The 14,739-nt window shown below is 38.6% G+C and overlaps 1 protein-coding gene across 1 annotated transcript in view; it reads right to left on the bottom strand.

Moving 5' to 3' along the window:
• Positions 1-14,739, bottom strand: part of ZSWIM6 (zinc finger SWIM-type containing 6) — a 209,648-nt gene that overhangs the window by 57,561 nt on the left and 137,348 nt on the right. The window contains exon 3 of the mRNA XM_081233380.1: positions 280-428. Within this exon, the coding sequence (XP_081089506.1) occupies positions 280-428 (149 nt within the window). The remainder of the gene's footprint in view (positions 1-279; positions 429-14,739) is intronic.

The following is a 14,739-nucleotide window of genomic DNA, read 5'->3' as shown; positions in this document are numbered from 1 at the left end:
TCTCTAATGGTTGATAATAACTTAGTCTATTCTTCCCCCCACCCCGCCCCGGCCATGCCACATGGCTTGCGGGATCTTAGTTCCCCGACCAAGGATTGAACTGGGGCCCTGGCAATGAAAGCACCAAGTTCTAACCACTGGAACGCCAGGGAATTTCCAGTTCTTAAAAAAATAAATAAGAATTTAAAAAGAAGCCTTTATCCTATTGTAAACATGATCATATATACTTTCTATAAATGTATATATTTAGAATATTTCTTTAAAAATAAAAAGTCATACCTTTGCAAAGAGCAAATTAAGCTGCTTCCCTGATCCGTGGTACCCGCCCTGGGAAAGGAACAGTTTAACCTGTTCTTGAACCTGCTCTTCATCTAAGTGCCAGCAGTTTTCATCATCTATACTAGCACCTGCTGTTGGATCAGGAGCACCTAGAAATAGAAAGAAAAAAATAACACATATGCTAGGAAAAACTCTGGGCTAAAAGGGCTCTGATAATAAACTTGAAAAGAATTAAGGTTCTGTATTTTTTGCCTAAACACTTTTTAATCCAATCTCAATTTCAATATACATACAAATGTATGACCGAAAATAAATGTAAAAATTATTCTTTTATTGCCAGAACTTTGCTGATTTGTGCTAAGCCAAAGGGTGATGACTTTAGAGCTGAGATGTTTCCCTTTTTTAAGATCAGAGACTATACCTTTGGAGATGACTTTACAGGTTTCCTAAAGAAAAAAAAATTCACAAAAATGTCTCATTGTAAATATGTGATGTTTATAAAAGCTCTACTGTGTAGGACACATTAGTAAAATGTTTTTCAGAGACATCAGAAAAATATGAAACAAAGTAAACTCAGCAGCGTATTTCTCTTTACTATGTTAATTCAAGAAGCTTTCACCACTATCTGCTGCTGTATAAACTACATGCTGACATAAGTCTTTAGTTGCAGAAAACCAAAGATTAAAAAGGGAAATCAAGCCACATGGGAACAGGCAGTGCAGCTGTTGTACTAAACCAGGTTGTAGTATCACCTTGCCAAAACTGCGTAAATATTTTATTGCTGAAGTACGCATAAAAGATAACAGCTATGTAACAAGCCCTGTGTGTAGACTACCTTAGAAACTCAAAAATTACCCAGATATTTAGGCAGGTGAAAATTGTTTCATTATTTATTAATAAAATAAAATGGTACTTAAGGCCTAAGATTCATAAGTAATACAAAAACTAAATCTAAAATCTCTTCTCAATAGTGTTTCATTGCCTTATCAACCCTTAAAAAAATACATGTGTAGGTATGGTTCTACACTTCTTTTCTTTTAATGATCTAATGCAGACTCAACTGGCCGAGGAAATAATCACTAACATGTGCTTAGAACCAGGGTCCATTAGTCCCTAGGAGGAAGACAATGGGTCTGTGAACCTCCCTGAAAAAGTGTGCTTTCATTCATTCAGCCGACATATTTACTGAGTGAGTGCCCTCTGCTAGACTTGGGGATGGACTGGGGTACAAAATAGAATTCCTCTCCTCACAGAATTTACCATCTAGTTCAATGGCTTTCAAACTTTTTTGACTAAGACCCACAATAAGAAATATAATTTATATCATACTCAATACACCTGTGTACCTGGACACTTATATGATCACGCCTATTTATTAATCTGAAGCAAAGGTATGATGAAAAAACACCCTTATTGTAAGTGAAGAGGTCTGATATTTTCTATACTATTTCATTTTTTTAAAAGGCTTGTCATAATTTTTAAAACTGATTTCATAATGTATAATGGGTTGCAATCCACTCTATGAGAAACACTGGTTTAAGTATGTGAAATCAATATCAAATGTAATAATCACACATACAAATATATAATAATAAATGAACTAATTGTTTACAGAAGAGGACAAAGTACCAGGAGATCGTATCAGAGAGCTCTGACCCGCCCTTGAATTGGCAGAATAAGCATACCTTGAGGAAATGGAATTTGAGCTGAGATCTGCCTTAGGTAGATTAGAAGATAAATTAAGGCAGAAAAAGGAAGCACTGGGTCTGCATGTGAGACTAAGAGCTTAGGCAGAGGTCTCGGGCATAAAGGAACATGGTATGTGGATGAAACAAAAGATAGTCCATGTCCATGCAACCCAAAAGTAGGTGATAAGGAAGAAGAGCAATACAAGACAACTCTGGAGAAGAGAAGGGACAACTCTTGCCAGGCCAGAGAGCCCTGACAAGTGAGGAGCTTAGTTTCTCTCCCTAAAAGTAATGAATGGGAATTCATGACAAGGTTATCCGAAGTGGAAGGATGGAATACTCTAGATAGTAAAAGATGTTCTGTCCTGACGTACGTCAATTTCAACATTCCTGTCATGGAATATTATGCAGCCATAAAAATGAATGTGAGGATTCTTTACGTACTACAATGGAAAGATAGCCAGGATACACTGCGGAATGAAAAAAAAAATCAAGGTGAAGGAAAGTATACATACTGTGCCACCTTTTATGTAAATGAAGATTTACATTAAGAAGATTTAAAAGAGCTTATGTGTTAGTATTTCCTTACCTATGCATAAAATATCTTAGAAGAATGATTAGAATGAGCAACCCAGTTACATGAGGGAAGGAGGTTCTTCACTGAATACCTTTTTCATACTTTTAAAATCTTGAAACCACATGAATATATTCATGTATCTAAAAATATCTCTAAAGTGTGGAGAATAGATAGGGAGCAAAAATATTTAAGAGTGGAACGGTGAGGGTGATATATTGATGATACAGTAATAGAAAGGATAATAATGGTAGCTTAAAAAACATCAGTGAGAACAGAAATGGAGAACCTGACAGAAATTTAGGATATAAAAGCCAAAGGACTTGGTGAAAAAGTAGATACATGAGATATGGGCGATCAGGGGGCTGAGAGAGACATGGTTTTCTGGATTGAAATACTAAATACTGGACAACTCACTGACACACAGACCACCAGAGCAGGATCAGTTTCGGGGGAGGGAGGGGCAGTGTTTAGATCATAAGCTCAATTTTATTATTATTTAAAAAAAATTTTTGGCCGCACTGCGCAGAATGCGGGATCTTAGTTCCCTGACCAGGTATTGAAACCACACCCCCTACAGTGGAAATGCGGAGTCTTAACCACTGCACCGCCAGGGAAGTCCATGAGTTCAGTTTTAGACATGGTGAATTTCAAGTACCTCTGAGATAGCTGGCCAAGAAGAGGGGACAGGATTTCAAGTAGGGAGCTGGTACTATGGGACGCAATACAGGGTAAAGAGAGTGTCTAAGATGGAACCCTAAGGAAGGCCAACACTTAAAGGCTGGGCAAGAGAATGAGGAAGGACAGCAACGGGAACGAGTAGCCTATTAGGAAGAGCAGGAGAGACTGGCTCTTCCAGAAGGCAGAGAAAGCTGTTCCAAATAGGGAGTTATTTAAGCTACCAGAGAGCAAGGATTATATCTGCCCTGTTCACCACTGCCTCCTAACACCTAGCCGGTGTTTGCCATTATCAGGCAATCAAGTACTGGGAGGAACGGGGGGAAAAGAGGGAGAGAGAAAGGCATACATTCCACCCCTACCAAGAAAAGGTAAGAAAGGAACAGAAAGGAACCACTGCTAAAGTATCCTCACATGCCTTATCTCATTTTCTTCTCACAATGTCCCCTGGAGGTGAGTATAGCTATGATCCCCTTTCTACAGAAGGAGAAACACGTTCAGAGTGGTTATGACTTGTCCACAGCCACAATGCCAAATCCGGTCTCCCATTTCTCTCCCCTGCTGAAGAATATATCCCAGAACCTTGGAGCTCAAATTTAACCCTGAAGGTATCAAGGCAGCAGTTGTCAACCGTAAATCAAAGATAAATTAAGGAAGGATACTGAGATCTGTTAGCGTGTTTCTCTTTTACAGGAAAATTTAAGGACACACAACATTGTGAAGAGTTAACTAACTACTGGGGTTATATCTGTAACCCCTAATCTAGCTCATCCCTTTGATTCTAGAGAAAGACAGACACAGACTCACAGACACAGACATACAACTGTACAAAGACAGGCCTCCACTTCCTCAACCCTAAACTTCTATAATGTAGGAATAAAAAATTAAGTAATCAGTTGATAAATAAAACATAAATTTACTCTAAACACAACTCAACATTTTAGGAATAAAGACATGTACACTTTACATTACAGACCAGGAAATTAATGTCTACAACAACAACCCCCCCCAAAAGAGCAAATTTATTTATTAAACTTTTTTTTTTTTTTGGCTGTGTTGGGTCTTCGTTGCTATGCACGGGCTTTCTCTAGTTGAGGCGAGCGGGAGCTACTCCTCGCCGCGGTGCGCGGGCCTCCCACTGCAGTGGCCTCTCTCCCCTCTCGTTGCGGAGCACAGGCTCCAGGCGCGCGGGCTTCAGTAGTTGTGGCTCCCGCAGGCTCAGCAGCTGTGGTGCACGGGCCCAGTTGCTCCGTGGCATGTGGGATCCTCCCGGACCAGGGATCGAACCTATGTCTCCTGCACTGGCAGGCAGATTCCCAACCACTGCGCCACCAGGGAAGTCCTATTTATTAAACTTTAATGCCAAAGTTTAAACACTTAAATCCTAACATGTCTTAATTACATGCATTAAAGTATTGCCCAAGCCTTGTATAAAATGTAGATTTGCAAAATTTATTTCTACTTTTAACAGCTGTCTATAATCAAAGACAAACCTCTCAGCATTTAGCTTTGAGAAAGGTATGCAAAGAGAATCATAATTCATATATTTATACATTTGCTATTAGATATTCCCCCAGTTGGGCAGGAACCAGAACCTGTGTATGTAAATTAAATGATCCATTAAAGTGTTTTAAAACCTATCATAGTTTTTAACCCTTATTTATATTTATAATTATAAATGCTATAACTTTTACAAGTGTATAATTAATCTTTGTGAGCATTTTATTACTGAGGCTTAACTCTTCAAAGTTTCAAGCCTTCAGAGAAAGTGAAATTATCTGTTGAAAAAAGTGAAACAGTTTGTCTCTCACTCCCAGTTAAGGGTGTGTGGATTTGATTCACCCTCCTACCTTGCTTACATAATGCCACAGGAGAAGAGCAAAGGAGAGTTCAGAGACAAGAAGGACTACTGTCCATGTCTTTGGCTTTCCCTGCCTGCTACTTGATTTGGTTCAGATTTAGTTTTGATTTACCCCAATATCAAAAACTCTTACCCCAGCAGTTCCCCAAATTAGGAGTATATCAAAACTCCAGAGGCACACCATGAAAAACAGATGCTTAGGCACCACTTCAGACCTACTGAATCAGAATCTTTGCCACAGGTAAAAAGGCAAGGGCAGTGGGGGTGGGGAGTGTGGCTGGGAAACACTAGTCTATATTTGGAGAGAATCTTAAACATGGTGGCACATTTTGGATCTTAGTTTTGAAAAGTATTCAGGGTCCTAAGTCATCAGACAGACGCCTCTCCAGCGTACTGACTAAAGTAAATTTAGGACATATTGACTGAGATATCTGTCTCTTGTCACAAAAACAGTCACTTCTAAGCACTGGGCAACACCAAATCATTCTGCAAATTTTAAACTGAGATATTAAGACATGTTCACAACTGGCTTATACTATGTTTGGTATGTGGAATTATCCACAGCTTTGGGTTCTAACGGGGAACTTAAAGCTTTCTTTTTTTCTTAAACTGCTGGAAAACAAATTCAAACAAGTGAAAGGCTTTAGTTTACATGTTCATCTTAACTGTGACCTAACTGCTTTAGTAACACTATTGTCCAAACAATGCCTTAAGCGTTTTATATTTATGTAGCAGTGTTCTTTTTTGTTAAAATTAAATTGTCAAATTCAGTCTACAGAGGCAGAATGCAGGCAGCAGATGTCTACACTGCAGAGGTGATTAATTCAGCCTCTTTTGCAGGACCTATAGAAGAATGCCATCTCCGACAGTTTTAGTGCCTGCTGTTAAAGATAGGAAACATTAAGTCTGTGGCTTACAAAGACACCAGTACACCTGTCTTATAAGCTGAAGGCAAAATCCTGACATCAACCATTGGCACCAAGAGAGGAAAGGCAAGGCAGCAAACTTTAGAGATTCAGGCTCAGAAAAAAATCTTTCTTTAGAGAGGATAAGAACTAGAAGACCACTGAAAAATAATGTGCATTGAATAAACACACACTTGAGAAGAGCTTTAAATTTTATTCTTACTGAAATCCCCATTTCGAGGTAGTGACTAATGCCTTCATTTCAATATACAATTTTGTGGTGGCTAAAAGAGCCAGATCCTTTATCACCTATTCTCAATGGTCAGTCCATGTAATTCTACTGCCATGATGCAGTGTGGTGTCCTCTCCAGGAGCTGTTAGAGGACAACCTGTTTTCCTTAGCCTGCAGGCTAATGACAGAGGGAGCCCTGGCATGCACCCTCAACAAGCCACCTTCCCTTTAGCTAAATTCCAAGGAAATAAATAAGTAGCACGGTAATCAGGATATATTTCAGGGAACTCAAATAGGCCCGTCAGGGTTTATAGCCCTTCTTCTATTCTTTTCCTCTCACCTGACTTTATTACTCATCTCTTATTATCATTTAATTTACTTCAGAAGTTCAATGATATACTTATTCATGTACAGAAATAATCATGTATTTTATATGGATAAAAAGCAATAAAATATTTGTACATTCACCAATGCTCACTTAAAAAATTCAGAGTACTCTATGCTTAAGAGGTAAGTCATTTTCCATAACTTAGCTAACAAATGTATTAATGTATTAGCAATTACCTGGTACACAAACATAAATAAATGCACAGTTCTCAGAAAGTCTTTTTTACATAACCTGGTTCTTCAGATTTATTAAAAGAGATCTACTATGTTTGCAAGGTCCAAGAATGGTTTGCTCAGATTATTATTATTATTTATTTATTTTTTTTGCGGTATGCGGGCCTCTCACTGCTGTGGCCTTTCCCGTTGCGGAGCACAGGCTCCGGACGTGCAGGCTCAGCGGCCATGGCTCACAGGCCTAGCCGCTCCACAGCATGTGGGATCTTCCCGGGCTGGGGCACGAACCCGTGTCCCTTATATCGGCAGGCGGACTCTCAATCACTGTGCCACCAGGGAAGCCCTCAGATTATTTTTAAAGATTTTTTTTTAAAAAAAGTTCACAGGGGCTTCCCTGGTGGCGCAGTGGTTGAGAGTCCGCCTGCCGATGCAGGGGACGCGGGTTCGTGTCCCGGTGCGGGAGGATCCCACGTGCCCGGGAGCGGCTGGAACCGTGAGCCATGGCCGCTAAGCCTGCGCGTCCGGAGCCTGTGCTCCGCAACGGGAGAGGCCACAACGGTGAGAGGCCCCTGTACCGCAAAAAAAGAAAAAAAAAAAAAAAGGTTCACAAATATTTTCCTCAACTGTCTTGAAGACTCACGTCAACTGCTACATCACAATGATGGAGATAATAGCAACTCAGATTTACTCCTTTTTAACCCTCCTAACCTGATGGAATAGGCACTCTTTTCCTAACCACGTTTTACAAATAAGAAAACAAAGCCCTGAAGAGATTCAGTTCCTTGCCTCCACTCAAAGAGCTGGAAAGCAAAGGGACCAGAATTCTAATGTAGGCTGTCTAACTTCTAAGCTCTTAAACACTCTGAATACTCTTACAGTGGGAGGTAAGAGAAACCTCCAGGGAGGGAGATGGGAATAATAAGCTCATCTAGCCAACATGGAGACTTAGGATCAGTTAAAGGAGACAGGGATGGCAAGGAAACTGATCACAGCTGGTAACAATTCTTTGAAAATTATGAGAGTTGGGGTAGTGTCCGAGATGGCTATAGGGTGTGAGGGAAGGCAAGATTTGGAGGTAAAAAGAGAAAGGATAAAGGGTATTGGGCTAAAAGTAACTTGGCTGTCTCTGCATTACCCTATCAAATACATGACGTGTCAGAGATGTGACTCCTCCCAATCAGGAGACAGAAGTCCTAAGATTACTTCTCATTTGCTAAAATGTTTTTTCATGTGAAGATGATCATGTGTACATGATTGTATATTTCAACAGTTTTTTAGAACAAAATAAAAATCATATTATGGAAACATCAAGTTCTAATTAAAACTTAACGGAAAAACTGGTAATTTTTGGAGGGAAATTTGGCAGCAATTACAAAACCCAAAATGCCGATACCAATTTTTCTGGCATTTCTACTACTAAGAATCTATTCCTCAAAAGCATTTGCACAAATCCACACATACACAAAGAATGGTCACAGCAGCACTGCACATAGTAGGAAAAAAGTGAAAACAACTTGAAAATCCTTCAGTATGTTAATGATTAAATATATCCAGAGTATGTATTACTACATGCAACACTTAACACAGTACAAGACCTATTTTACTAACAAGATATTCATGATATATTAAAAGAAAAAAGAAACTGCAAAAAAAAGTTTTTAAAATTGTTTTTTAAAAATTGCATACGTGTGTGCACAAAGAAAACTTGCCTCTGAAGATTCTAAACCACACTGTCAGCCATGGTTGCCAGGGAATAAGGGAGCTACTGGAGACTAAGGCAGGGGAGCTGTTGGGAGCCAGTGAGTTCTTGTCTTTTTATCTTCAGATACTTCTATACTTCCATACATCTTTTCAACATGCAGTCTTCTTTTTCTTTTTTTTTACTTCTAAGTTTCACACTACCGTACTTTGAGGTAGCACATTTAAAGCAACTTTAATTCTGTCCTATAGATAGATTTGCTAATTACATTGACCACCAGTAGTAGGTCATAACCTTTGCTTCACCAACTGTCAACACCAGAACGGTCTACAATAGAAAGGATAATGCCTGTAATAATAAAATTATCTCCCTAGGATAACTGCACAAACTAGTTGCTAATGCAAGCCCAATTACAAGGACTGTGACCTTCCACAGAGAAACAAAATGAAGAGAGATGTGACATGAGGCCTCCATCAAACAACTCCAACTGTCACTCACTGCTAGATTTGGAACAAGTATGTGTACAAGAATAAATCTCCAAGTTCTTACCAAGAACAAAATGGAATAAAAAATGATAGTTACTTTTTTAAAAAGTATAGCTGATTTACAGTATTATGTTAGTTTTAGGTGTACAGCATAGTGGTTCAGTATTTTTACAGATTATACTCTGTCAAAGGTTATTACAAGATAATGGTTATAAATTTCCTGTGCTATATACAATATATCCCTGTTGCTTATCTATTTTATACATAGTAGTTTGTATCTCTTAATCTCATACCCCTAATTTACCCCTCCCTTCCTTCTCTCTCCCCTCTGGTAACACTAATTTGTTTTCTGTGTCCATAAGTCTGTTTCTGTTTTGCTATATACATTTGTTTTTATTATTTTTTAGATTCCACATAGCAGTGATATCATATAGTATTTGTCCTTCCCTGTCTGACTTACTTCACTGAGCAAAATAGTCTCTAGGTCTACCCATGTTACTACAAGTGGCAGAATTTCATTCTTTTATATGGCCAAGTAGTATTCCACTGCATTTATATACCACCTCTTTAACTATTTGTCAGTTGATGAACACTTGGGTTGCTTCCACATCTTGGTTATTCTAGATAAATAGTGCTGCTATGAACACTGGGGTACAAGTATCTTTTAGAATTAGTGTTTTCATTTTTACTGCATATATATTCAGGAGTGGATCATATGTTAGTTCTATTTTTTTTTAAATATTTATTTATTTAGGCTGCTCTGGGTCTTAGCTCCAGCATGAAGGATCTTTTTTAGTTGCGGCATGTGGACTCTTAGTTGTGGCATACATGTGGGATCTAGTTCCCTGACCAGGGATCGAAGCCGGGCCCCCTGCATTGGGAGTGTGAAGTCTTAGCCACTGGACCACCAGGGAAGTCCCGTTACTTCTATTTTTAGTTGTTTTGTTTTTCTTTTGGAGGAACCTCCATACTGTTTTCCACAGTGGTTGCAATAATTTACATTCCCACCATCAGTGTATGAGGGTTCCCTTTTCTCCACATCCTCTCCAACATTTGTTATTTGTAAACTTTTTGATGACTGTCACTCTGACAGAGTAAGGTGATATCTCATTGTTGTTTTAATTTGCATTTCTCTGATAGTTAGTGATGTTGACCATCTTTTCATGTGTCTATTAGCCATCTGTATGTCTTCTCTGAAAAAAATGTCTATTCAGGTCTTTGCCCATTTTTTGATTGGGTTGTTTATTTTTTTTGACATTGAGTTGCATGAGCTGTTTGTATATTTTAGATATTAATCCCTTGTCGGTCATGTCATTTGCAAATATTTTCTCCCATTCCATAGGTTGTCTTATCATTTTGTCAATGGTTTCCTTTGCTGTGCAAAAGCTTCGAAGTTTAATTAGGTCCTAGTTGTTTATTTTTGCTTTTATTTCTTTTGCCTTAGAAGACAGATCCAAAAAAATATTGCCATGATTTATGTCAAGGAGTGTTCTACCTATATTCTCTTCTAGAAGTTTTATGGTTTCAAGGTCTACATTTAAGTCTTTAATCCATTTTGAATTTATTTTTGTTTATGGTGGGAGGAAATGTTCTAATCTGTTTCACATGTGGCTGTCCAGCTTTCCCAGAACCACAAGTTGAAGAGACTGTCTTCTCTCCATTGTATATTCTTGACCCCTTTGTTGTAGATTAATTGACCATAGGTGTGTGAGTTTATTTCTGGGCTCTCTATTCTGTTCCACTGATCTATGTGTCTGGTTTCTGTACCAGTACCATGCTGTTTTGATTACTGTAGCTCTGTAGTATAGTTTGAAGTGTGGGCGGGTGATAGCTCCAGCTTTGTTCTTTTCTCTCAAGATTGCTTTGGCAATTCTGGATCTTTTGTGGTTCCATATGAATTTTAGGATTTTTTTGTCCTAGTTTTGTGGAAAATGTCATGGGTATTTTGATAGAGATTGCATCAAATCTGTAGATTGCTTTGGGTAGTATAGCCATTTTAACAATACTAATTCTTCCAATTCAAGAGCACGAGATTATCTTTCCATTTCTTTGTATCATCTTTAATTTTCTTCATCAGTGTTTTATTGTTTTCAGAATATAGGTCTTTCACCTACTTGGTTAAGTTTATTCCTAAGTATTTTACTCTTTTTGATGCAATTTTTAACAGGACTTTTTTTTACATTCTTTTTCTGATATTTCACTGTTAGTGTATAGAAATGCAACAGATTTCTGTATATTGACCTTGCACCCTGCAACTTTACTGAATTCAATTACCAGTTTTTGGGTGGAGACTTCAGGGCTTTCTCTGCAAATAATAACAGTTTTACTTCTTCCCTTTCAATTTGGATGCCTTTTATTTGGTTTTCTTGTCTGATTGCTGTGGCTAGGTCTTCCAATACTATGTCAAATAGAAGTGGTGAGAGTGGGCATCCTTGTTTTGTTTCTGAATTTGGAAGAAAGGCTTTCAGCTTTTCACCACTGAGTATGATTTTAGCTATGGGTTTCTCATAAATGATCTTTACTACATAATAAAGGACACTGTTACTTTTTGTTTAACAAACTGTGAGTGCCCATTACTTCTTTCTTTTTTTTAATTTTTATTTGTTTACTTATTTTTGGAGTACAGTTGCTTCCACAATGTTGTTTTGGCTTCTACTGCACAGCAAAAGGAATCAGTCATACATATACATATATCCCCTCCCTTTTGGATTACCCTCCCATTTAGGATACCACAGTGCATTAAGTAGAGTTCCCTCTGCTACACAGTATGTTCCCATTGTTGTCTATTTTATACATAGTACCAATAGTGTATATCTGTTAATCCCAATCTCCCAATTCCTCCCCCTTTCCCCCTTGGTATCCATATAACATTTGTTCTCTATGTCTGTGTCTCTATTTCTGCTTGGCAAATAAGGTCATCTATACCATTTTTTTAAATTCCGCATATATGCGTTAATATATGATATTTGTTTTTCTCTTTCTGACTTACCTCACTCTGTATGACACTCGCTAGGTCCATCCACATCTCTACAAATGACCAAATTTCATTCCTTTTTATGGCTGAGTAATATTCCGTTGTATATATGTACCACATCTTCTTTATCCATTCATCTGTCAATGGGCATTTAGGTTGCTTCCATGTCCTGGCTATTGTAAATAGTGCTACTACGAATACCGGGGTGCACAGGTCTTTCTGTATTATGATTTTCTCTGGGTATATACGCAGTAGTGGGATTGCTGGGTCCTATGGTAGTTCCATTTTTAGTTTTTGAAGGAACCTCCATACTGTTTTCCATAGTGGCTGTATCACTTTACATTTCCACCAACAGTGTAAGAGGGTTCCCTTTTCTCCACACCCTCTCCAGCGTTTACTGTTTATAGATTTTTTGATGATGGCCATTCTGACCGGTGTGAGGTGATGCCTCATTGTAGTTTTGATTTGCATTTCTCTAATAATTAGTGATGTTGAGCATCTTTTCATGTGCCTCTTGGCCATCTGTATGTCTTCTTTGGAGAAATGTCTACTTATAGGTCTTCTGCCCATTTTTGGATTGGGTTGTTTGCTTTTTTGATATTGAGCTGCATGAGCTGCTTGTAAATTTTGGAGCTTAATCCTTTGCCCGTTGCTTCATTTGCAAATATTTTCTCCCATTCTGAGGGTTGTCTTTTCGTCTTGTCTATGGTTTCCTTTGCTGTGCAAAAGCTTTTAAGTTTCATTAGGTCCCATTTGTTTATTTTTGTTTTTATCTTCATTTCTCTAGGAGGTGGGTCAAAAAAGATCTTGCTGTGATTTGTGTCGAAGAGTGTTCTGCCTATGTTTTCATCTAAGAGTTTTACAGTGTCTGGCCTTATATTTAGGTCTTTAATCCATTTTCAGTTTATTTTTGTGTATGGTGTTAGGAAGTGTTCTAATTTCATTCTTTTACATGTAGCTGTCCAGTTTTCCCAGCACCACTTATTGAAGAGGCTGTCATTTCTCCACTGTGTATTTTTGCCTCCTTTGTCATAGATTAGGTGACCACAGGCATGTAGATTTATCTCTGGGCTTTCTATCCTGTTCCATTGATCTATATTTCTGTGTTTGTGCCAGTACCATACTGCCTTGATTACTGTAGCTTTGTAGTATAGTCTGAAGTCAGGGAGCCTGATTCCTCCAGCTCCATTTTTCTTTCTCAAGATTGCTTTGGCTATTGGGGTCTTTTGTGTTTCCATACAAATTGTAAAAATTTTTTGTTCTAGTTCTGTGAAAAATGCCATTGGTAATTTGATAGGTATTGCTTTGAATCTGTAGATTGCTTGGATAGAACAGTCATTTTCAAAATATTGATTCTTCTGGAGCTTCCCCAGTAGTGCAGTGGTTGACAGTCCGCCTGCCGGTGCAGGGGACACGAGTTTGATCCCTAGTCCAGGGGGATCCCACGTGCCGCAGGGCGGCTGGGACCATGTGCCACAGCTACTGAGCCTGCACCCTAGAGCTCGCAAGCCGCAACTGCTGTGCCTGCGCAACACAACTACTGAGGCTGCATGCCACGACTGCTGGGGCCTGCATGCCTAGAGCCCGTGCTCCGCAGCAGGAGGGTCCATGGCGGTGGGAGGCCTGCGCACCACAACCAGAGAAAGCCCACTTGCAGCAAAAAAGACCCGGCACAGCCAAAAATGAATAAATAAAATAAATTTAAAAAATATATATTGATTTTCCAATCCAAGAACATGGTATATCTCTCCATCTGTTTGTGTTGTCTTTGATTTCTTTCATCAGTATCTTATAGTTTTCTGCATACAGGTCTTTTGTCCCCTTAGTTAAGGTTTATTCCTTGGTATTTTATTCTTTTTGTTGTGATGGTAAATGGGATTGTTTCCTTAATTTCTTTCTCTGATCTTTTGTTGTTAGTACATAGGAATGCAAGAGATTTCTGTGTATTAATTTTGTATCATGCAACTTTACTAAATTCATTGATTAGCTCTAGTAGTTTTCTGGTGGCATCTTTAGGACTTTTCTATGTATAGTATCATGTCATCTGCAAACAGTGACAGTTTTACTTCTTCATTTCCAATTTGGATTCCTTTTATTTCATTTACTTCTCTGATTGCTATGGCTAGGACTTCCAAAACTATGTTGAATAATAGTGGCAAGAGTGGGCATCCTTGTCTTATTCCTGATCTTAGAGGAAATGCTTTCAGGTTTTCACCATTGAGAATGATGTCTGCTGTGGGTTTGTCATATATGGCCTTTATTATGTTGAGGTAGGTTCCCTCTATGCCCACTTTCTGGAGAGTCTGTATCATAAATGGGTGTTGAATTTTGTCAAAAGCTTTTTCTGCATCTATTGAGATGATCATATGGTTTTTATTCTTCAATTTGTTAATATGGTGTATCACATTGATTGATTTGCGTATACTGAAGAATCCTTGCATCCCTGGGATAAATCCCACTTGATCATGGTGTATGATCCTTTTAATGTGCTGTTGGATTTAATGTGTTGCTAGTATTTTGTTAAGGATTTTTGCATCTATGCTCATCAGTGATATTGGCCTGTAGTTTTCCTTTTTGTGACATCTTTGTCTGGTTTTGGTATCAGAGTGATGGTGGCCTCATAGAATGAATTGGGGAGTGTTCCTTCCTCTGCAGTTTTTTGGAAGTTTGAGAAGGACAGGTGTTAGCTCTTCTCTAAATGTTTGATAGACTTCACCTGTGAAGCCATCTGGTCCTGGACTCTTTTTTTGGGGCTGCATTGGGTCTTCGTTGCTGCGTGAGGGCCTTCTTCTAGTTGCGGCGA

The sequence above is a fragment of the Mesoplodon bidens genome (assembly GCF_964165515.1).
Source record: "Mesoplodon bidens genome assembly, chromosome: 4".
NCBI classification, from domain to species: domain Eukaryota; kingdom Metazoa; phylum Chordata; class Mammalia; order Artiodactyla; family Ziphiidae; genus Mesoplodon; species Mesoplodon bidens.
Note: the sequence above shows the minus strand (reverse complement) of the source record. Positions and strands in the feature narration are given on the sequence as shown.